The 22,690-nt window shown below is 41.0% G+C and overlaps 1 protein-coding gene across 4 annotated transcripts in view; it reads left to right on the forward strand.

Moving 5' to 3' along the window:
• The window catches only part of LOC124131895, a 47,470-nt gene extending 26,627 nt beyond the window's left edge, over positions 1-20,843 (forward strand). For 2 of the 4 annotated variants that reach the window (XM_046495410.2, XM_046495409.2), the window contains exons 2-6: positions 9,267-10,797; positions 13,074-13,504; positions 14,950-15,112; positions 16,231-16,399; positions 18,085-20,843. In XM_046495410.2, the coding sequence (XP_046351366.2) occupies positions 9,351-10,797; positions 13,074-13,504; positions 14,950-15,112; positions 16,231-16,399; positions 18,085-18,271 (2,397 nt within the window). In that variant the 5' untranslated portion in view covers positions 9,267-9,350 and the 3' untranslated portion in view covers positions 18,272-20,843. Of the gene's footprint in view, positions 1-594; positions 681-5,861; positions 6,014-9,266; positions 10,798-13,073; positions 13,505-14,949; positions 15,113-16,230; positions 16,400-18,084 lie in introns of those variants that run through there. The other 2 variants (XM_046495411.2, XM_046495408.2) reach the window with 2 other exon arrangements.
• Positions 20,844-22,690: the final 1,847 nt, after the last annotated feature.

A 22,690-nucleotide genomic window follows, 5' to 3' on the forward strand; every position in this document is an offset into this window, starting at 1 on the left:
CCTACTAAGTAGGGATTAGGCGATCGTCTCGCGGCCACTCCATGGCGTTGACTCAAACACGGAAGTGTTCAAGAGGTGGTTGTAAATGATCGTTTTTGGTGCCCTTCTATGGAAACATAGATACATTGACCCATGTAGAGCATCCCTATTTGATCGTGATTCAGACGCACATGCTTATGATATAGTCGGAAACGCACACTGTGCTCTGCTTTTAGCACAAATGTCTTATCATCTAGGAAAGTCTTTTGTCGCTTCTATTTCTATAATACAATCACTGGATTGAATGGTCCAGACTCGATTATATACAGATCGCCGTTATATAGCTGGAATATTGCTGAGTGCGGCTTTAATCAACACAAACAAATTATATCATATATAATTATATAAGTATGTATTGTTTGATCTGTTACGGATATAAGTTGAAAGAACGGCGGAAAAGAAGTGGTTGTCCAAATGACATGTCTTTTAAGACCATCGTGTACATGTGTTTATACTGCCGTCGGCTGTTTTGTAATCCCTTTACGGTGTTCGTGGAGGAAGCAGTGTTTACAGTATCTGTGTTTGAGTAATGGAACGACTTTCAATCTTTTGTAGTTGCTATGTGAGATCATGCACCCTTCAAACGGGAGGAGATAGTAAGGAGCAGCTGGAAGCGTTCGTATGTAAACTATGCATGACATGTAGGTGTATGAAAATGTGAAATTATTCATGGAGTATTCAAATATGAAGATATATAGTAAATAAAAAACGTCAACGCCAGAGAATAACCAGTCTCGATTATCCACCGAAACAGATTCCATTGGGCGTAAAAGGCAAATTAGCGGTGAAAATTATATGAAAGGTTTCGCTTCAAATATGAAGCTATATATCAAGCATGGCAATATGTGGACAGATACCACAGTATTTGAATATGAAACTATTTATTAAGTATTTAAATATGAAGATATATATTAAGCATGACAAAATGTATAAGAATGCAAATATGAAACTATACAGTATTCAAAGATGCATAAATAGTAAGCTTGATCATATGAAGGCATATACTTAGATTGACAATAGTAAGGGCTATACAAGTTATGCAAATTTCAAGTGAATATTAAGTATGACAAGATGTAGGCATATGCTTAATTATCGATGTATATACCAAGTTTGACAATATGTAAGTATTTAGTAGTATTCAAATATGAAGATACATATTAAACATGGCTTTATGTAAATTTACTAAATATGTAATGTGATGAGTAAGTGAGTGAGTGAGTTTGGTTTAACGCCGCTTTTAACAGTATTCCAGTTATATCACGGCGTGTCAGCTTAATGTGGGAGGAAAGCCCGAAGTGATGCAGGTCTCAGACGTTCACCACTTCGGTGAAACCCACGAGCACGAGTATGGTGCTGGCAAACCTAGAAACGTAATCGGGGCGAACCGGGATTCGAACCCACAATCATAGGTTTCTGGTGTGTCCAAGGGACGCAACTCTGCACAGCGAATCGACTGGGCCACGCGTGCCCCATGTAATGGAATCAGTATTATTACCCACGTGGTGAAGATACAGGTGGTAAGATACTAAATCCGTACGTCACAAGTGTGTCGTGCAAGGTTGACCTTGTTTTATTTGTTTTGATTGGATAACCGTGACCTCTGTCACACCGGGGCTACTTTTTTCATTCATAAAAAAAAACGCGAGACGCCATTCATATTGCGACTACAAGGCAGAACTGAAGCAATCTCATGAGAGCGAGAGATGTTTACAAACACTTTATTAAACCAAACAAGATAGTCACACGCATCAAATGCGGTTTACACTCTACATAGGTTATGCATAGAGCTTCTACAGACATTATATAATCGAGCTATATCCATTTACAATGTACGACTACCGATCAATAGATCGAGGGTCCCCATGAGCGTGACGCACCGACCAGTTACGCAACTTTCAATTTGATTTAACGTAAATGGATAAGCGTGGTGAAGTGAAGTCAGTTTAAACTATCTGGTCAGATATCTAGACTTACTTGGGATGATCCGGTTGTGCCATCAGTGTCCCCTTCGTTCGAAACGTATTTTGTGGCACTGTTTCGGGAGTTGTTTCTTCACGACAGCACTACCAGATCACTCAAAGTGAACATTTCCGATACAAATCATTCGAAAACTCCGTAGAAGTTTGTTTTCTGATTATGGGGCCCAAAGTATCCGAAATGTGAACAATAACATTCCCCATCTCTAGCGTAAAACGCTGTTAGCAGATTTACGGTTGTCTTTTCTCATTCCGGTGGTGATCTTGCCCCTCGTTCGCAGCTGTCACTGACATGCAAACAGATTTGAGTTTGTTGATTTTCACGTCTTCAGTATAGGGTGGTACAGTTAACATGAATGTCTTTGGCGAACACTCTGATTTCCCTCTTCCAAAATGGTACGGACATGATATAAATTCAGATGATAGATCAACTGAACCATTTTGATGGCACAGCCGGGACCCCGGCAATGTAAAATCTGGTTGATACTGACCTAGGGCGGTCGGGTAGCCTTGTGATTAAAGCGTTCGCTCGTCGCGCCGAAGACCCGGGTTCGATTCCCGACATGGGTACGTTGTGAAATGCCCATTTCTGGTGTTCCCTGCCATGATATTGCTGGAATATTGCTAAAAGCGGCGTAAAACCATACTTACTGTTACTGACCTAATTTCAGGCGGTATACCGTTAGTAACAGCCATCTTGGATTTTCCAACATCCACGTCACATATTTCACATGAAAATTCTGGTACAGAAATTCGTTATCCGACACAGTTTTGTGTTTTAATATTATCAATTGTGATGTGCAACTACATTAATTTTAAAAGAAACCACGCCTCGCCCAATAGTTTTGCTGCTAACCTAATATAACTAAAGACACCATGACCAATAATACACTGTAAAATAAGACAGTATGTGTGTATTTACTTAGTATTTAGTTGCATATAAGGCATGTCAATATATAGATAAATACTTAGCATGTCGATACGAAGGTATGTATTGTCATAGCGACCATTACTTAATTGCCATTACTTACACCGATATCCTAATACCCAGATGGGCGCCATAGGTTGACCTTTGTCTCATTCAGTACATTTATCGTCAGCCATCCAGAACGAGATGTGCAACTATGTCATTCGTCATTGTTTGTATTGTTTTTATTCATCATGGCAGAGAGGTGAGGTGAAATGGGGTTTAACGTGCGTTCAAGATTTGTGCACTTATATAGCGACGTGCATGCGCGTGTGTTTGTGACTGCTTGTACTAGTCCGGACTGATGCCGATTTATTGTGCTAGCCCACTGAGATACCATGCCGCAGTTTAACACGAATACCCCACTCAGACACAGTATACTGACTCCGAGCCGACAACACCTTGTTTAGCCCCTTAATGCTGAGCGCCAGACAAGGTAACAACAAATACCATCTTTTAACGTCTTTTGGATGACGCGGGATCGAACCCCGGACCTTCGGTCTCCGGGCGGACGCTCTACCACTAGACCACGGAGGCGGTCCATCATGGGAGAGAAGAGTCAGCGGAGGTCTACCCTTTAACCTAACAAGTGTGGACGTATTCGAGCAGCTGTTACTGTAATAATATTGATAGTTTTCTTATACAATGCAACAATTGTAAAAACTAATACAATTGTATTACATAGGTTTTTGTGTTTTAATGTCTATTCCGATCAAGAACCGTTCAACGAAGTCTGAATAAGGAAATTATTACCAACGCTTGTGTGTTTGATTTGAAGATGTATAGCAGTATATATATGTATGATATGTATGCGGAGAGGTCGATATATGCTCGATTTATGGTGATATAGAATTATGCTTCGTTGTTTCTTTGTTGTTTAACGCCGCATTCAGCAATATTCCAGCTATATGACGGCGGTCTGTAAATAATCAAGTCTGGACTAGACAATCCAGCGATTGACATCATGAGCATCGATCTATGCTACGTACGATATGCAAACTTATAGTAATCATGTCAGTGTATTCGTATTTGTGTTGGGTTTTTTTCATTAAGTTTGATTATTATTGTTTCAACAAATGTCGCTTGCAAAATTTCGAAATGACTTTGGGGCAACAATTAAGTGAGTGAGTTAAATTTTTAAGTCACTTCGAAAATATATCAGCCATAGTGTCATATAAAGAGACAAAGATATACTCACGAGTGTATACTCACTGTTTTATTGCAGTAGAGAACATGAACAGTATCTAAACATCAACGTGCGTTATGGGAGACAGTCGCCTCATTATTTCTTAGAACGTTAAGAGTGCTTTGTGCCGCTCAATCGGTCAAATATTTCGGTCCGAAGCAAATAGCGTTCATTCATTGCATTGCTTATTTTCTCATATCGCCGACCCCGTAGGGATGCGGTGTCCGAATGGGCCTCCGACACCCCTTCTTGTCCCGAACACTCCCTTCTTGTCACGAACACCCCCCCTCGTCACGAACACCCCTCTTGTCACGAACACCCCTTCTCGTCACGAACACCCCTTCTCGTCACGAATACCCCTCTTGTCACGAACACCCCTTCTCGTCACGAACACCCCTTCTTGTCACGAACACACCCTTTTTGTCACGAACACACCCTTTTTGTCACGAACACACCCTTTTTGTCACGAAGACCCCTTCTCGTCACTTTTCTGCAGTGAATTCTTCCCGTGTTTAGGAAAGCAAACACGTAAGGCGAACTAGCATGCTTTGCTCCGAAGATTCTCTAGAAGGATATTAGAAGAATTGTTTGCAATGATTATGTTTGCATATTGCAAGAAAGCAATCGGACTTGCAACTGGACAGGCACATCAGTCGGCCGTATGATCTGTGAGTGAGTATGGTTTGGGGCTGCTCTTAGCAATATTCCAGCAATATCACGGCGGGGGACACCAGAAATGAGCTTCAAACATTGCACCCGTGTCGGGACTCGAACCCAGGTCTTCGGCGTGACTAGCAAACTCTTTAACCACTAGGCTACCCCACCGCCCCCGTATGATCTGTAAGTCGGGCACTTCAATGTGGTCGATAATATCGATATTCAGACAAGATAAATCTGTTTGACTTGTAAGGATGTCTACTTTCCGTAAGAAACAACTAACTTATTCTTGTTACAGTCGTCCGGTGATGGGTCCTAATGTCGGGGTTAATTCAAGGCCGGGACTGATTGGACCATACAGATCCTAATTGAAGGGTCGTTGCTCTACTGTGTGATTAGACCAACACTATTTCAAAATAACTACAATGATAGATCATGTGTTAGACCAATAATTGCCACGTTGTTGCCGACGTGGCTTCCGTTGTGGACATTTACATTTAAACATGCATACATATGTGCGTCATGACATATGGTCATATTAATCGAGATTTCAACGGTTTCAACGTTTACGTCATGAAAATATATTTGAATAATTAAGCGGTAAATACTTCCGTGGTACGTTTATTAATAAACTGTTGATTCTGTGATAGTGCGTATTTTCACACATTCGGGTTTTCAGCTCCTTTCCTCGACGTACACGCGTTTTTTCTTTCGCGGGTGATAATTCATCAATATTGCTTCGGTTCCTTTAATTAAAAAAGACACAATCACAATTAAATTATCAATGAATAAGCTGCTTGATATACGAGAGAAATGTATTCACTCAATATTGCAGGCTTTATTGTGTGCCACCAATAAAAGTCGTCATGATTAAAATACCAAACCCTACACGAAGGAAGAAATTAATGCCAAAAGCCGTGTGAGCTCTTATTGTGTAATGCATGGTTGGTTTTCCTTTGTATTTGGGGACGAGTAAGGTTATTTAGACGGAGTATGATGCATAATTATACAGGCAGATGCTTGCGACCGCATTGCTTTCCGCGAACTAAACTACCTGACAGCGCGCCCTCTACCGGCCAGCCGAAGCTCGTCACGTCAAGCCTCGGAAAGATGGCGACCGAAGCTCGGAAACACGGAGGCAAGGCAAGCCCAGTTGTCGCTGCGTGTGCGAACAAGGCGAAAGATCAGGTATCAAAATTATTATATACCGTATCTATGAACATTTACGAAGATGACTATGTCTTGTTGAGAGAGATCGGATAAGGATATCGTGGTGAATCACGAGAAATAAGTTAGTCGAGTGAAAAAATTCGTGCAAATTTCTCTCAATTTCCGAAGGGGTCTGAAGTATTTTGTCGCATATCTCGAGATCCGTGAGTGAACTAGAGTAACAATAATATATATCTCATTCTAGAGTGTTTATTTTTGACGAAGGCAACACTTATAAGTGGATATCGGTCTTCACAAAAGCGTACTAAACGTTTTCTAGGCATGTATTTTGCGATGTCGGCCGACAGCCTATATGGGTATCTGGTTGTTCGTCTGTATGTATGCTGCGGTAGTCAGTCCAGAAGAGCGCACTGCCAGTTACGATCATTTATGAGTTTGTCTGAATAGGGTTCGTATACAACTACATCTGTCACCTAATTTACCACCCATGTCACAACAATTTCATATTTTATCTAAAAAAACTTTATTTCTAAAATTACGTATTGGTTTTGAGTATTTGCAAGCTGTTCAATTAAAACCAACTAAGCGCTGTAGCTTGTACCTTATGGTAAATATAATGTGAAGCTTGAAAAGGTTATGATTCTGAAAATAGTTTTATTGAAAGGTTTCACACCTCCTTGTATTAATTATTGAAATCATAAATTGTTAAGTTAACATGGCTTCCTGAATGGTCACAGTATAATATTTGAGTATATTTAACACTGAGACCTTATACACACATATACTGTATTTTTTAATTATTTAGATAATAAAGTATTAACTTAACATAGCTACCTGAAAGGTAAAAATATATAAATAAATTAGTTTAGCATATTATACTGAGACCTTATACCCATTTATACTGGTACACTGTCGCTTTTGACTCTAATATGTAGAGTTCGCTATGTAGTAAGAAAAACTGCACAATATGTATGTTTAGTTGTGTAAGAACTGTCCAAATGGACCAGGGTCTCTCTGATACCCTAAAAATCAGATAAAGTTTCTTGTAAAAATATGTTAAGTTTGTAAATGGATTTATTGGGTAATATGAAAATACTCCATTTACCAATCTGCTATGCTTTCAATACACATTCCACAAGAGGATAGTGTTCAGTGACAACATGCATCTAGCTGACCTGCCAGTGGATATGTGTGTTCGTGCTGGTTCATTATGGTAGGACTATGTGGTAGTAGTGAAGTAAGTTTCTATCTGGTGGACATCTGTAAGTAGGCTATAAAGTTGTTTGCACAGACTGAGACTAGAGTGTTATCTCTGTGAGGGCAGGCAGGGGGCGTGGTCCCTGTGCACAGTGAAGTATGGAGGCTTGGGTCCACTCAGCTGTATGGTGTGCAGGTAAAGCCCTGATCTCTATGTACATGTGCAAGCAGTAGGTCAGGGCTTTACCTGTTCCTCTGAATGAATACTATGTGAATGTGCAGACAATGCACCTGCAGTATAGGAATTTGTTTTGCAGTCTTGAGGAATGTTCTGCCTGTTTTCTTGGTTGAGAGACCCCGTGAGGGTGTCATGAAGTACATGCTTGTATAAGAGTTTCCAGGTGGGGATTGGGTGGTCAGTCTCTGACCTGTTAGGTCCTGTGTCAATTATGCCCTGACGTTGGCACCACATGCTCTTTGTGAGAGACATTTTTAGTCCACTAGTCCTTATAATGATAACATACAGCAAGACCCTTAAAATGGGCAAATTTCTACTAGTCCTTATGACACCTTAACAACTGGGTAGTTTGGTAAGGGCTATAGGACGAGTGCCAATTTCTATTGGTGTTGGTCAGTGTCTGACCTGGTAGATCCTGTGTCAATCTTGGCCTGACATTGGCACCACATGCTTGTTGTAAGAGTTGAGTAAAATGAGTATTGGTCAGTGTCTGACCTAGCTGAAAGTGTGTAATCGGGCCTTATTGTTGCGGATCGTTCAACTCTCTGTACTGTTCCTATTTTGAAGTGTTAGAACTGCACTCAAGACAATCTTTCATGTCAGTCAATACAATATACTTTTCGATTATTGTAATTTTCTGTCAGTGGTGGAAAAAACCTAGTAAAAGTGGTACTTTTCCCCGCATCCCCTCAAAATGTAATTGTAAGGCATGACCAACACTCACTCACTTCTGGCTCCTTGTATAGTCTACCCGTGAAGATTCCGGGGTAGAATAGGTCTTCAGCAACCCATGTTTGTCGTAATAGGCAACTATGCTTGTCGTAAAAGGTGACTAACGGGATCGGGTGGTCAGGCTCGCTGACTTGGTTGATGCTTGTCATCGATCCCAATTGCGTGGATCGATGCTCATGATGTCAATCACTGGATTGTCTGGTCCAGACTCAATTATTTCACAGACCGCCGTCATATAGCTGGAATATTGCTTGAATATTGCTGAGTGCGGCGTTAAACAACAAACCAACCAACCTTGTATAGTCAGAGCAGAGTACTGCTTAGCGCCGAGTTGTAGAGGCACATCACCATGAGCATGTGACTGAATGTTGTTTCACGCCGCTGACCGCAGTATTCCTGCCATGTTAGGGCCCCTCCAGGTAATCAAACTTGGACCTTACAAACCAGTTATTATGCTGGTCATCAGGAAGAGGCCATGGGCACTGTTTTGCTGGATTACAATGTTTTATCTCATGTTTATCCTGAAACAAATTCTTAAACATGATAATGGGGGCGTCTGGGAAGCCTAGAGATTAAGGCGTTCGTTCATCACTGGTCTTTTCGGTTCCCCACATGGGTATAATGTGTGAAGCCCATTTCTGGTTTTCCCCACTGTGATGTTGCTGAAATATTGCGACAAGCGGCGTAAAACAATACTCACTCACTCACTCATAAATCATGACAATTGATTGTTCGAAACTGACCAAAAATTAAGGAACTCAAATAAAATGATTTTCTCTACAACTGTATTCAACATGTCTTACCCAGAGAGAAGTACTCTTAACATTGATCAATAAGTGCTCTCCCTGTACTATTAGAGTGAGTGAGTTGGCTTTTAGCAATATTCCAGCAACATCACAGGAGGGAACAACAGAAATTGGCTTCACACATTGTACCCATGTGGGAATCAAACCCGAGTCTTCACGTGGCGAGCAAATGCTTTAACCACTAGGCTACCCCACTGATACCTGTGCCATTAGAATCACTAAGGACAGATTAAGTGTCCACAGTAGCTTATTCGACTCTCCCCAAAACTGAATTCATGGAGACTTGTTTTTGTTTCAGAATCTGAAGAAATATAAACAGGCACACAGCATTGGATCTCGCAAGCTGCGAGAGAAGTTTGTATCATATAACGACACATATCCGATGTATGAGTCAGTAATTCAGGTGTACCTGGAGACTAACAAAGACACTCTCATGTCCAAACAAGACCACAAGGCCAAGAAACGCAAGCACGATGAGATGAAAGAACCCAACAACAACGTGGTTGTCAAACCAGACAAGAAACAAGGAAAGAAGGAAAAGACGGAGAAAAAAATCAAATTAGAGAAAAAAGATAAGATGGGTTCCAGTTGCAACGATTCTAATTCTGGCAAAAATACAGAAAAGCCTGTGTCATTTGCTAACACAGTGAGCAAGGAGACATCAAAGACCAAGAAGATGAAAGTTAAAGTGAAGAAGCCCAAGAAAGAGTTTAATGTGTATCAGTTCATGCGACTGAAGCGAGAGGCGAGTCTCAATGCCTCTGCCAGAGTCAATATCATGTTTGAAAAACTTCCTGCTACTCCAAAGAAAGCTAAACAGAATAAGGAAGAGTCCAATGCTCAGTCCAGTGATAAATCGGGAAAGGACAAGACAGGGCCTAAAGATAAATCCACAAAGGACAAAGCATGCAAATCAGTCAAGGAGAAGGATAAATCCTGTAAAGAAAAAGTTGAGGATGTGAAGAAACAACGAGAGGAGATTATCAAGCATAGGAAGGTAAAAATTGAAGAAAAAAAGAAAAATGCCAAATTGGATAAAAATAAAAATAAGATTGATTCCAAAGGAAAGACTTTGAAAAAAATAAAGAAATTATTACCAAAATGTAAAGCTAAAGACAAAAGCACAGATAAAAAATCAAATATTAAAAAGAAAAAGGACAAGAAAGATGATTTAAAAAAAAGAATGAAAGATAAAATGAACTTGGTTGGAAAAACTGGCAAAAGAATAGCCAATCTAAACGCAAAAGCATTGATGGCTGCCACAAAGGATGTGAGGCCGAGTTTGGAACGTGCTGCTCGGATAGACCGCTTTTGTGTTTCATGGAAACGAGTATCAATAGCGAGCAAGCATCACCCTGTAGCTCGGTGGGTGGATGGGCTGGGCTCCACCGTGTGCTGTACAACTCAAGCCAGTGTTTGCATCTCCAAGAAAGAACAACAGATTTGTGAGGAATCTAAGACGACCACAACCACTGTGATGACAGCCATCCAGAAACCATCGACAATACCAGAATCAGAGACAATCAGTGACGACCGCCCTTCCAGTGTTGTGGACGTGGTCGGAGCGCACACTCCAGTGAAACCCTTGTCCCGGACACCACACTGCCTCACGCCCATGTTCTCACCCAGTCACAACTGTGTTCCACCGTGTAATGGTTTCTCGTGTGGGTCGGGTTCGGAGAGGTTTGTCACCGCGGGGCAGTACCAGTCCTTGACCCTCGGAGGTATCGGGAGTCTCAGTAGCATTCAGATGATGTCGTACAACCACCAGTCGCCCTACAGGAGCGCATTTAGTGTGCCATTCAACCACGCAACTATTCCATCTTACAGTGAGTATGCTAATGCTACTTAGTATTTGTTTGTGTCTTGTTTAACGTCGTACTCAGCTATGTGATGGCGGTCTGTAAATAATCAAGCCTGGACCAGACAATCCAGTGATTGACATCATGAGTATCTATCTACACAATTGGTATGATGACATGCATCAATCAAGTCTGACCATACTCACCTATGCATGTCGTAAGGGATGGAGATTAACCAAGAAAGTCTCCTAGCCCGAATATTGATGACATACCCTCCCTCTGATGAGCAATACCCTCCAAAATGTTTGAAATTCTTCTAGCCCTTATTAGACCTTTAACATTAACAAATCTGGTCCAGGCTTACAGACTAGAGTATACTGTCCCTGTGGATCTGGGGGTCAGGTTCAGTGACTTGTAGGGTTAAACACCATACAACTAGTTCGCACCTCATTTTGGACTATGGTCTAGGTAATAGAACTAGATTTTGTCGGAAAACTACTGGACCCTATATATTTTCACTTGCCTTGGACTAACGGACTCGTAGCCATGTCTGTCTCTGACCTGGTTGCACATCATTGAAGCCAGATAAGATGGAATGTTGCTCATTATATCAACCACTGGTTTTTCTCAACCAAACACGATAATTACAGACAGCTGTGATACTGCTGAATTATTGCTGTCTGCAGGGTTAAACAGGAAACAAAACAAAATGTAATTGTGTGAAGATAAATGAAAGCTGTAGCTACGAAAGGGTAAATATGATTGTCATGCGAGACAATCGCAGGTTAGAGACTTGACCGACAGCATCTCCTTGTACCAGGACCCGTGAAGATCTGGGGTAGAATAGGTCTTCAGCAACCAAATCTTGCAGTAAAAGGCGACTATGCTTGTCGTAAGAGGTGACTATTGGGATCGGGTGGCCAGGCTCGCTGACTTGGTTTGATGCATGTCCTCGATCCCAATTGCATGGATCAAATTAATGCTCATGATATCAATCACTGGATTGTCTGGTTTAGACTTGATTATGTACAGACCGCTGTCATATAGCTGGAATATTGCTTAGTGCCAACAAACCAACCATCAACATGTACCCAGAGTGACATGAATCGATGCACATGCTTTCACTGGTTTGCCTGTGTCTGTCATATTAATGTATTTACAGGTCCTCATTCTATTGCTGAATTATTAGTGTTGAACAACTTTCACTCACTTTTTCACTTGAACATTAATGTTGTTCTCCAAAATCAATAATTGTCTTATTCAGTTTGTCGCTATGTAAGTGCAACTATTTGGAACCTGACAGTTATACCCCATTTCACCTCACCTAAATCAGTTCACTATTTAATAACAGTCCTATTGATTAGATGATTACTATTACATGTATTAATGAACAGCATTATATTGATTAAGCCTTCACTGAAAAGTCCATATCACATGACGTCACATTGCTTCAGTGTTGAGAAAAAAATGTGACGTCATCCATTGTTAATGACGTGTTTTTTTTCGTTTTCTCTCTTAAAATGTCAATGAGTTCTAGAATAACTTACCTGAAACCCGAAATTACGGATTATCAGTCCCTTGTGAATGAATACTGTAGATCTGTTCTTTTTCAGAGCATAATACAGGACTAGAAATTGGCACTGGTCCTATGGTCCTTGCCAAACTGCCTAATAGTTAGGGTATATTAAGGACTAGTAGAAATTTACCCTTTTCATTAGACCGCCTCCATGGTTGAGTGGCAGATCGTCTGCCCAGAGCGCGGAATGTCCCCGGCCGCACCATACCAAAAGTCGTTAAAAGATGGTACTTGTTGTTACCCTGTCTGGCGCTCTGCATTAAGGGGCTAAAACAAGGACTGGTCGGCTCGGTGTCAGTATACTGTGTCTGAGTGGGGTATTCATGTTAAACTGCGGCATGGTATCTCAGTGAGCTAGCACTATAAATCGGCATCAGTCCGGACTAGTACAAGCAGCCACACAAACACACACGTATATGCACGTCGCTATATAAGTGCAATAATCTTGGACGCGACGTTAAACCCCATTTCACCTCACCTCACTCTTTTCATTAAGGGTTTTTGCTATATGTTATCATTGTAAGGACTGGTTGCTGATCAGGTTGATGTAGTGCAGGGTTGCAGCGTTAGGAATTGCCAAACTGCCCAATTGTTAAGGCATCGTAAGGACTAGTAGAAAGTTGCTATTTTTAAATGTTTTGCTGCATGTTATCATTATAAGGACTAGTGGACTGAGAATGTTAGTTTCTACCACTGGGTTGTATGTTGATTGTGTGTGGAATTGCAGGTTACTACGGTGGAGGATTCTACCAGCCAAACCCGCCGGTGCTGCACCAGTCTATCGACCCCTGCCTGCTGCCCCACCACCTCCCCGTCCCCGTCCCCCACGCACAGGTGAAGGTCCTCATCCACAACCCCGACAACTCCCACGACTGTGCGTTCACCAGCTACACCAAACACGACAAGGAAATCCCTGAGGATGCCGCTGGTGGGAACTCCGTCAGCAAGAAGCCAAAAGGAGACAACAAATCCAAGCCAGAAAACCCCAAGCCAAAGAAGAAGGTGGAGAGGAGGCGCAGCAAGAGTCCCAAGGATGAGGGGGTGGAGAAGAAGGGGGGAAGTAAAGTAGTTCCGGCAGCCGTGCAGCGACAGATTTCTTCACCCCCGCACAGCTGGAGGTGGTCAGGGGAGTCGGATATGAAAGTGGTACCAAGTCTGGTGAGTTTGATGCCGAAGATAGAGGTGTTTCATGGTTGAGTTCTAAAATGTTCAGAGCCCCACTAGGTGGCTACACGACCTCAGGTTAGGCCCCTTTGCAGCATCCTCATCCTTTAGTTGTAGGCCAGTATATCTGGAGAAGGTTGGTAACTTTAAAAAGGAGCAAGCCCTGCTGGCGACCATCTTCCCGAGACAAGCGTGTCCACTAGCCTATATCAAAGCCTAGTTTCTACCCTTGCCACATCAAGGCAACTTTTCTAGGCTCGACCCTGGCGCCACCTCTTGTAGATCATGAGTTGTGCCCCTTGTAATGAAACGTGATATCCAATCAGATCGCTGTTCTTATCTCGTATAGCTTCACAAAGATGGCGACAACCATAGTCGACGACCTAGTTGATTAGATAATGAAATCATTCAAGATTTCATCCCGGACACAAAAACATTGGCAATCGATGAGGAGGAGGGGGGATTAAAAGATGAAAAGACATTTGTGTCAACAAAGACAGGCAGCGGTAAACCACTTTCATACGAAGGTGTACAAGTCGTGGATGTTGATTTTGTGAAACGTTTTCTGATTGGACTATCAATCTATGAGATAGACCAATCATATTTAGCACAGGAGAGTGGGCTTGATGCAGCATGGAAAGACTTTGATAAAAAGGCGAGTGGAAGCTCTTACCTCGGGAGTATGGCTGGCTACATATGAATTTGTTGTTGAATCTACCCCAGGTGTAATGGGCCACATCCTGTGTCCAGAACACAGGTCACAAATCAGGCTAAGTTAAACAACCATTGTCACTGAAAGTAAGATGGATGAGAGATGTGTTCCGCTAGCGCGACCCTTTTTGTTTGTTTGTTTGTTTGTTTAACGCCGCACTCAGCAATATTCCAGCTATATGACCGCAGTCTGTAAAAGAATCCAGTCTGGACCAGACAGTCAAGTGATTGACATCATGAGCATCAATCCACACAATTGGGATTGATGACATGCATCAACCAAGTCAGCGAGCCTGACTACCCGATCCCGTTAGTCGCCTCTTACGACAAACATAGTTGCCTTTTACGGCAAGAATGGGGTGCTGAAGACCTATTCTACCCCGGGATATTCACGGGTCTTGGTTCTGCCCGACACTGAAACATGTCACATGTGATGTCTCCTAAGTTTTCTTTGAAATGTGCCTCTGTTCTCCAAGAGGTACCTGGTAGTATGAGATGGTAATGTGTTGTAAGCCTTCTAACACCTCACAAGGCAGCTCAGGCGGTATAATCCCCAGGGAGTTGAGAATGAAATTCAATTGCAAACTGATCCACTGACCGGAGTAATAATAATGCAGCACTTGGAGCATGCTTCAATGGATGGATTGGCGCAATATTGATAGACATTATCATGTATATTATTATATCCCATGTTGTGGGTGTTTTAGGGCATGTGTTGTGTGTTTCAGGGGGACACCCCACCGGTGAAGCGGAAGAGTTACCCAGCCATACAACACAGCAGTGGGGATATAATCCGAGTGAGGGACTGTGTGCTACTCCGGTCTGGACCAAGAAAGAAAGACATTCCATTTGTAGCCAAAGTTTCTGCGCTTTGGGAACATCCCGATGACAGTCAGTATCTGTTCTCATATTTACTGCATCCTCGGGAGCAACACATGTTATGCTAGTGCATTCAAACTCATATTTCTGTATCTTCCAACACAACCTATTCAATTGTTTTATGTCAGATACATGTCTTAATTTGTTTGGGGTGGTATGGGTGGCCCAGTCGTCTAAGGCGTCACGATTCGCTGCGCAGAGTTGAGACCCTTGGCCATGCCATTAAACCTATGATTGTGGGTTCGAATCCCGGTTCGCCCTGATTATGTTTCTACGTTTGTCAGCACCATACCCTTACTTGTGGGTTTCACCGAAGAGGTAAATGTCCGAGACCTGCATCACTTCGGGCTTTCCTCCGACATTAAGCTCACACACTGTGATATAACTGGAATACTGTTAAAAGCGGCGTTAAACCCAACTCACTCACTCACTTAATTTGTTTTGCAATAGGAAGGTTAAACAGATGTACAAGTCTTCAAACCCATAATGTGATATTTGTAGGGTCTTCTCTGTTCAAAACAATAAATTACAGCTCTTGTCCTGAACTAGCCATGTGTGAGGATTGTACAAAAAGAGCTTATTTTTCTTACGTTCCTTCGTAAGGTAATAAAAGAATAATTTCAAAATCTTTCAGCATACATGCATTCATCAGACATCATGTCTAGAAACTGCAAATATAACATAAACAGTTATGAGTCTGAAAATGAGTCCAAATGTTTGATGTCATGTATCTCTGTAATAAATATGAATTGGAGCTTGTGAATAGTATTTCTGTGTTCTGAAGATGCTGTAGTTTTAAAATATAATGAAAAGTCAAAATGTTATTTTGTCACCCATAGAGACCCTGATCTCATCATGCACATGGTTGGTCACAATTCTCTTCGAGAATTCAGTTCAGTTTTTAAGGGATGGGGAGTATCTGGTGACCTTTGAATCAAGCTTGTTTTCCTTATAGGCCTCAAAATCTGTTGAATGTAGATAGTTCTTTGTAGATTGACTCTCATCTTTCAGCTTGCTTGTCTGTAATGGTATGTTGTTATTTATGTTTCAATGAATTTGATGGTAAATAATTATGCGTTAAATCAAAAGTTTGAGATGATTTTGTTACTGATGCGTATCCATGGTTACAGATGAGATGATGATGAGCTTACTGTGGTACTACCGTCCTGAACACACAGAGATCGGCCGTAAGCCACACCATGTCGACTGTGAAGTGTTCGCTTCCAAGCACAAGGACGAGAACAGTGTGGCCTGCATAGACGACAAGGGCTATGTGCTCACCTTTAATGAGTATTGCAGGTAGGCACAAACTTCTCCTGAAACAATGTGATCTGTAAAGATCCAGGTTAGAATAGGTCTTCAGCACCCATGCTTGTCCCAAGAGCTGACTTACTGGATTGGTAGTCAGACACACTGACTTGTTGATTCATGTCATCGTATCCCAAGTGGGTCGATCGATGCTCATGATATCAATCACAGGTTTGTCTGGTCGAGACTCGATTATTTACTGACCGCTGTCATGTAGCTGAAATATTGCTGAGTGCAGCGTTAAACAACAAACAAAGATATAACAACTATACTGATGCAAACAGAAGCCACTTGATAGGTTCCTGTCGCATAAATCAAGATCTCAATAAATCCATAGCTTGTTGCCTTTTTATGATCTGTTCAGTGTTTAAAATATAAATATTGTCTGCATGCCATTAGGACCCATATACTTTAGCTGCAGGTCCTGACCAAACTCTTCAGGCCCTCATTTAAAAATAAATGCAGCTTATTGTGACATAAATCGACTCGTAAATTTACTGCGGGCCATAAGTGGGTATACAGTGTCTGAGTGGGATATTTATGTTAAATTGCGGCATGGTATCTCAATGTGCTAGCACTATAAAATCAGCATAAGCCCTAATACAAATGCACGCACGTGGGCACACACACACCGCTATATAAGTGCAGTAATCTTGAAGGCGACGTTAAACCCCATTTCACATCACCTCACCTACTACTAGAGTTATCTCCCTTTTATTGTGTCAACTTTCCATCAAGCTGTCAAATGTTTGGACTGTGTTAACATATTTATAACTTTTGTAACATTTTGTATAGAGTCAAACATGTCATCACTGATTTGCGAGCACCACACCAATGTTAGTTTTAACAGGAGTAGCTTGCTTCACATCTGGCTTTCCTCCTAGTTGAGCCTTAATATGACTGAGATACTAGACCTCAGTGGGATTGTGGTTTAGAATAAGTCCCCAGCAGCCTAGGCTGGAGGAATGTTAATGGATCGAGTGGTCAGCCTAAACAAACTACGAATAATGTCTGTTTATTGGCTGCAAGTAGTGTATGTAACAGAATATCTCTATTGGCTGAGAGAAATACGAGTAAAGTATGTGTCGATTGGCTAAGAGTTACGTAATAGCATGTTTATTCATTGACTTTACCAGGACTCTAAAAGTCCTGTTTCCACCCTTGCCGAACTAGGCTGGAATTTCTGGGATTGATCATAGCGCTACCAGTGGCTATTACGAGTTCTGTCCCTCCTATTGACCAATTAGATTCCACCTCTCATATCACTTGCATTTACATCAAACAAAAGGGCGGTGCCCAGTCAAGACAATATGATCAATGATCAAGATCTTTATTGTAATAAAAAACGTCTTACCTCTTAAGTGCATCAAATCACATGAGCACCTTGATCAAAAACATGAAAAGATTTGGAAAATATCTCTTGACGCCCAATTGACAGTACACATCCTTTGCAAATACTGCAGTTGACCGAAATCTGCACGTTGGTTACGAACCGGATGTTGATTTTGTTACGCTATTTTGATTGGGCTGTGCATTGACTCGTTAGTCCAGCCAAAATATAACCCCATAATTGCAGCCTAGTTCAGCAAGGGTGGAAACTGGACTCTGAAAACTCTCTGACAAAACTGGATAATACTATGACAGAGTGATGCTTACTTTACCCTTTTCATTTGCAGGTACCGAGCAGAAGTTTCCAGAAGTGATCAGCATGCATGTGTACGATCTAAAGTAGTTCCCGACATGGATGGAGATAGCCCAATCCTTCACCGTATGCCTGGAGTCGACGTCGACCCTTCCACGGTGTTCGTATGTCGACAGGTGTATGACTTTAGACAAAAGAGAATGCTAAAAAACCCATCTTGAGAACTGCCCCAAGTTGTAGTGACCGGTACTGGACCATCGAGTGTGAGTTAATGACGACGTCACCTTCGTGTACTTGACCAATACGACCCACAACTCCCACAGGGAGACTCACAGTGCAATACAGTTTTAATCAAGGACCTTTTCAGTATTGCTGCTACCTTCGGATGGAGGACGGCATGTTTCAGTGTTTGAATGGTGCGAGTGTCTACCTGCCTTATTCCACGTACACCGATGTTGTGCAAGACGTTCATCACAGTGTCCCAAGACAGTGTCAGAAGTAGATGAGGCCCTCTCGAGGTGACAACATCCCAGACAGTGTCTCAAGTAGATGAGGCCCTCTTGAGGTGACAATGTCCCAGACAGCGTCTCAAGTAGATGAGGTCCTCTAGAGGTGACAACATCCCAGACAGCGTCTCAAGTAGATGAGGTCCTCTAGAGGTGACAACATCCCAGACAGTGTCTCAAGTAAATGAGGTCCTCTCAAGGTGACAACATCCCAGACAGTGTCTCAAGTAAATGAGGTCCTCTCGAGGTGACAACATCCCAGACAGTGTCTCAAGTAAATGTGGTCCTCTCGAGGTGACAACATCCCAGACAGCGTCTCAAGTAAATGAGGTCCTCTCGAGGTGACAACATCACTCCTGTGAAGAAGTGGACCGCATGTCTTTGACATCATGGTTGAAGTCAACAATTAATTGTTTTGTTGAAGTTTTGTTTTCTTCCATGCCAAAGTAAATTAATAGGACCCTCGTCCTATTTCAAAAACACCCATTCAGCAGTAAATGTGCACTTGTTTCTATGGTGACATGGTAAGCCAATAGTTGAAGTTTTTGAATAAGTCTTTCTGTTCATATGAATGTTTGTGGAATATTTTGTAGCCCTCCTTGCTTAAGATATTATTGTTATTACTTTTAATATATTAATCACCTTTTAATAGGTATGATCAGAATGTCGTTCTATTTGAATATACACTTGACATATCATGAGAACCAGTTTTGTGGCTCATGGAAAGGTTAAAAGATTTCCCATACTAAAGTGGAGTTGAAACGTCTACAATCCTTGCAGTACGATCAGAGCAGTGCCATATATAATTTATGAGTTTTCACATGTAAAAGTAGACTATCATCAATCTATGGTATCCAAACAGTTGACAGAAGTTCAAGTCATTTCAATAGAAAAGTGAACTGGGCTCTTTGGTAGCCAAACAACACAGCAGACCTATTCTTTGTATTGTCAGTATTGTAGAAAGTGTAGTTGCCATGGTTACTATTGTCAGGGTCCAGAATATACTCATAGAATATGATCAAAGGAAGCTATATTTGAATCAGCAGGCTGCTGACATGCAATTTTAGATAACTCTAGATCTGAACTGTACCCTGAGCAGTATAGTGTGGCTTTGTGTGTGAGTATGGAGGGAGTGAGAAGAGACCACACACTGGGGTGTGTTCTTGTGAGGTGAGGTGTTTATGAAGTAATTATTGTTAAAGAATCTGTTTACAGCCTGATCTCAATATGTATCAGATGTGATCATTGATGATTGAAACCGACAATGTGATAGGTACAATATGTAGGTAAAGTTGTTGACGCTGTACTGTACTTCCATCTTTGTGTCTGCAATGTTCAATGCACTGTTAATATTAATGTTATGTTTTGTGCACGTTGGAGTGTTGTCAAAATATTGTGCATATATTGATGACAATTTGTTGACAATACCATTGATCAGTGCTACAACTGCAGTTTGGTGTTATGTGATTATCAAGTCTATATGCCACTGTCAGCACTTCCAATAAGGCAATATTTTTTTTAAATTTTGGCTTTGATGGTTTAAAAACAAAAGATACACCTATAACAAAAAGAAGAAAAAAAGTAACAATGTTTTGAATGATAATTGATCAAATGCATTGTATAAAGTCTCAGGCCACAGTCATATCAAAACTAAAGAATAAAAAACAGCATGGTTTGACATGTTTGAACAATGTGTATATGACATTTGCAGACATTGGTGTTAACAGTACAGTATACAGAATTTGTGTATACATTGCACTTGCATGATAATTATTCACAGTATTCACAATGTGTGTGTGTAAACATATGTTAACACATGCATTATACAGGTATACCAACAATTCGCTTGGCAGAGTTGTGTCTAGGGCTGCAACGATACAGGAAGGTCACGATACGATACGCATCTCGATATTCTGGTCACGATACGATACGTATCTCGATACGCAATGATAAAAAAACAAGACTTAAATCATGTCAGGATTGAACCGTTCATGATTTTGGAACAGTCAAAATTATTTTATAATAACAAGACTACTGAACATGCTGAAGTTGTTCAGCTTCAAAGTGGAACTTTCTCTAATTTTCCTTAAAAACAATTCAAAGTTCAAACACCAGAAAATAATTAATGTGCTCCACCAGTGATACAACGTCAAAAGAATTTTGACGCAATGGTCGAAGAAATTGTATCTGAATTTTTTGTTTTATCAGGAATAATATATTCCAATATCGTGTTATCTTAGTTGCAGCTTTTACTATATATATATATTTAAAATTATAAGAACCACAAGTGTAGCATTTTGGTACTGGTGATTGCTGTTGCAGGATATTTTTACGTATGGAACAATTTGACCAGTCACCCTAGGGACTTCCCGTGCTACATGTATTTCGATTGCGAAAACGTTATGTTGACATATATTTGCCAAATTGCCACAAATATGACTTTTGACGAGTCAAAGTAGGGCATTTTTAATATATGTATCCATTCTCTAGCAACTAAAGTTCGTTTCGATGCATCAAAAGCGGTAATCTTACCGTGGTTGCTGTATCTCTTCACACACGATTTCACCTAACTTAATGAAAACAATATTAAATGAAATTTTGAGTAAAATTAATAAAATAACACACGTTTTAATAACAAGATAGTATAATAATGGTATTGAATTGCGTACTTCAGTTCGGACTTGCTGACTTGTATTTCCATTGTTATGTGCTTACGGTGATCAGCTGATAATGTTTAATGAGATGGGGAAAAACATCTGTCGGTGTAAAACCTGAGCTAATTAAAAATGTAAGTACGTTTTGGGGAGCCATGCGTTACCGCGCACTATAACCAAGTTAGCGGTTTATTGAAAGGCACAATAGCGAGGAAACGCTGTACTTGAGATTTGCGTTCCGTATCGTGGCGTATCGATAAATGGGCCCACGTTTATCGTATATCGTATCGTGGGTCAAGTATCGCGATGCATCGGAATATCGGTGTATCGTTTCACCCTTAGTTGTGTCCCTTGGGCATGGCAGAAACCTATGATCGTGGGTTCAAATCCTGGTTTGCCCCAGTTATGTTTCTAGGTTTGTCAGCACCATACCGAAGTGGTAAACATCTGAGACCTACATCACTTCAGGATTTCCTCCAACAATGAGCTGACATGCCGTGATATAACTGGAATACTGTTTAATCGGCGTTAAACCCAACTCACTCACTCACTTATACAGGTATACACATGGCGTGTAGATCATGTATATCAATGTTATCATGAAATGAATCTGATCTGTGTCCTGTCGGGACGCGTACAGGTGTGTCCTGTGTTATCCTTGTTATCTTTCATTCTTGTTTATTGTTTTATCAGTTTTATACATTAATTTATTTTTTATGTTTACGTACATGCAGAAAGCTTCTGAATGTATAAATTAATCTCTTTTTTGAGGCCAATTGAAATTTTAGTTCAACAGAGTTTATCAAATGTTGGGATCAATTAATTTTATATGACTACATGTTTGAAATGTTGATGTTTTCTTCCTGTTCATCATGTACATAGTGTAGAGAATCTCTCCGTGCAGACAAACCCTGTCGTGTCTATCATTCAGCAGACTGAAGCCAAGGGGTTCCTAGGGCGCTGTCACACACTAGAATTGCATCAATAATGTAGGTTCTGCATCTCGATGTTCTTCCGATGATCTGATGTCAGTAAGTGCTGTGGCTCAGGAACCAGTTCCTGCATCATCCTCTGAAACTGATCACTGGCTACAGGAAGTGCAATACGTGCTCTATACAGATATAATATGCACTCAAGGAGCCCCTATAATGCCAGCCAGGTCCTATGAATATGTTCAAATGTTCTTGTGGACTGAATATTTTAGTTTAAGTCTTCTCAAAAAGGGATGTGTGTTCTATCGCAAACTGTGGTTGCTAGTTTTGCTGGAACCTAAAGTTGTGCAGAAATGTTAATAATAATAATAAGTCTGGTTATTCTGTGCCGTATTCCACTCCTAGTGACTGCACACGGCGCTACATTATTACCCCATCCATAGATCAGTGTGTCCGAGTATGCATGCTTCAATTGTTTGATAGCCATTACTTGTTCACTGATGACAACGTAGAGACAATTTATCGAAAATTTCTTTATTAACTGTAAA

Source organism: Haliotis rufescens, unplaced genomic scaffold (genome assembly GCF_023055435.1).
Source record: "Haliotis rufescens isolate VD_foot unplaced genomic scaffold, xgHalRufe1.0.p SCAF_3, whole genome shotgun sequence".
Taxonomy (NCBI): domain Eukaryota; kingdom Metazoa; phylum Mollusca; class Gastropoda; order Lepetellida; family Haliotidae; genus Haliotis; species Haliotis rufescens.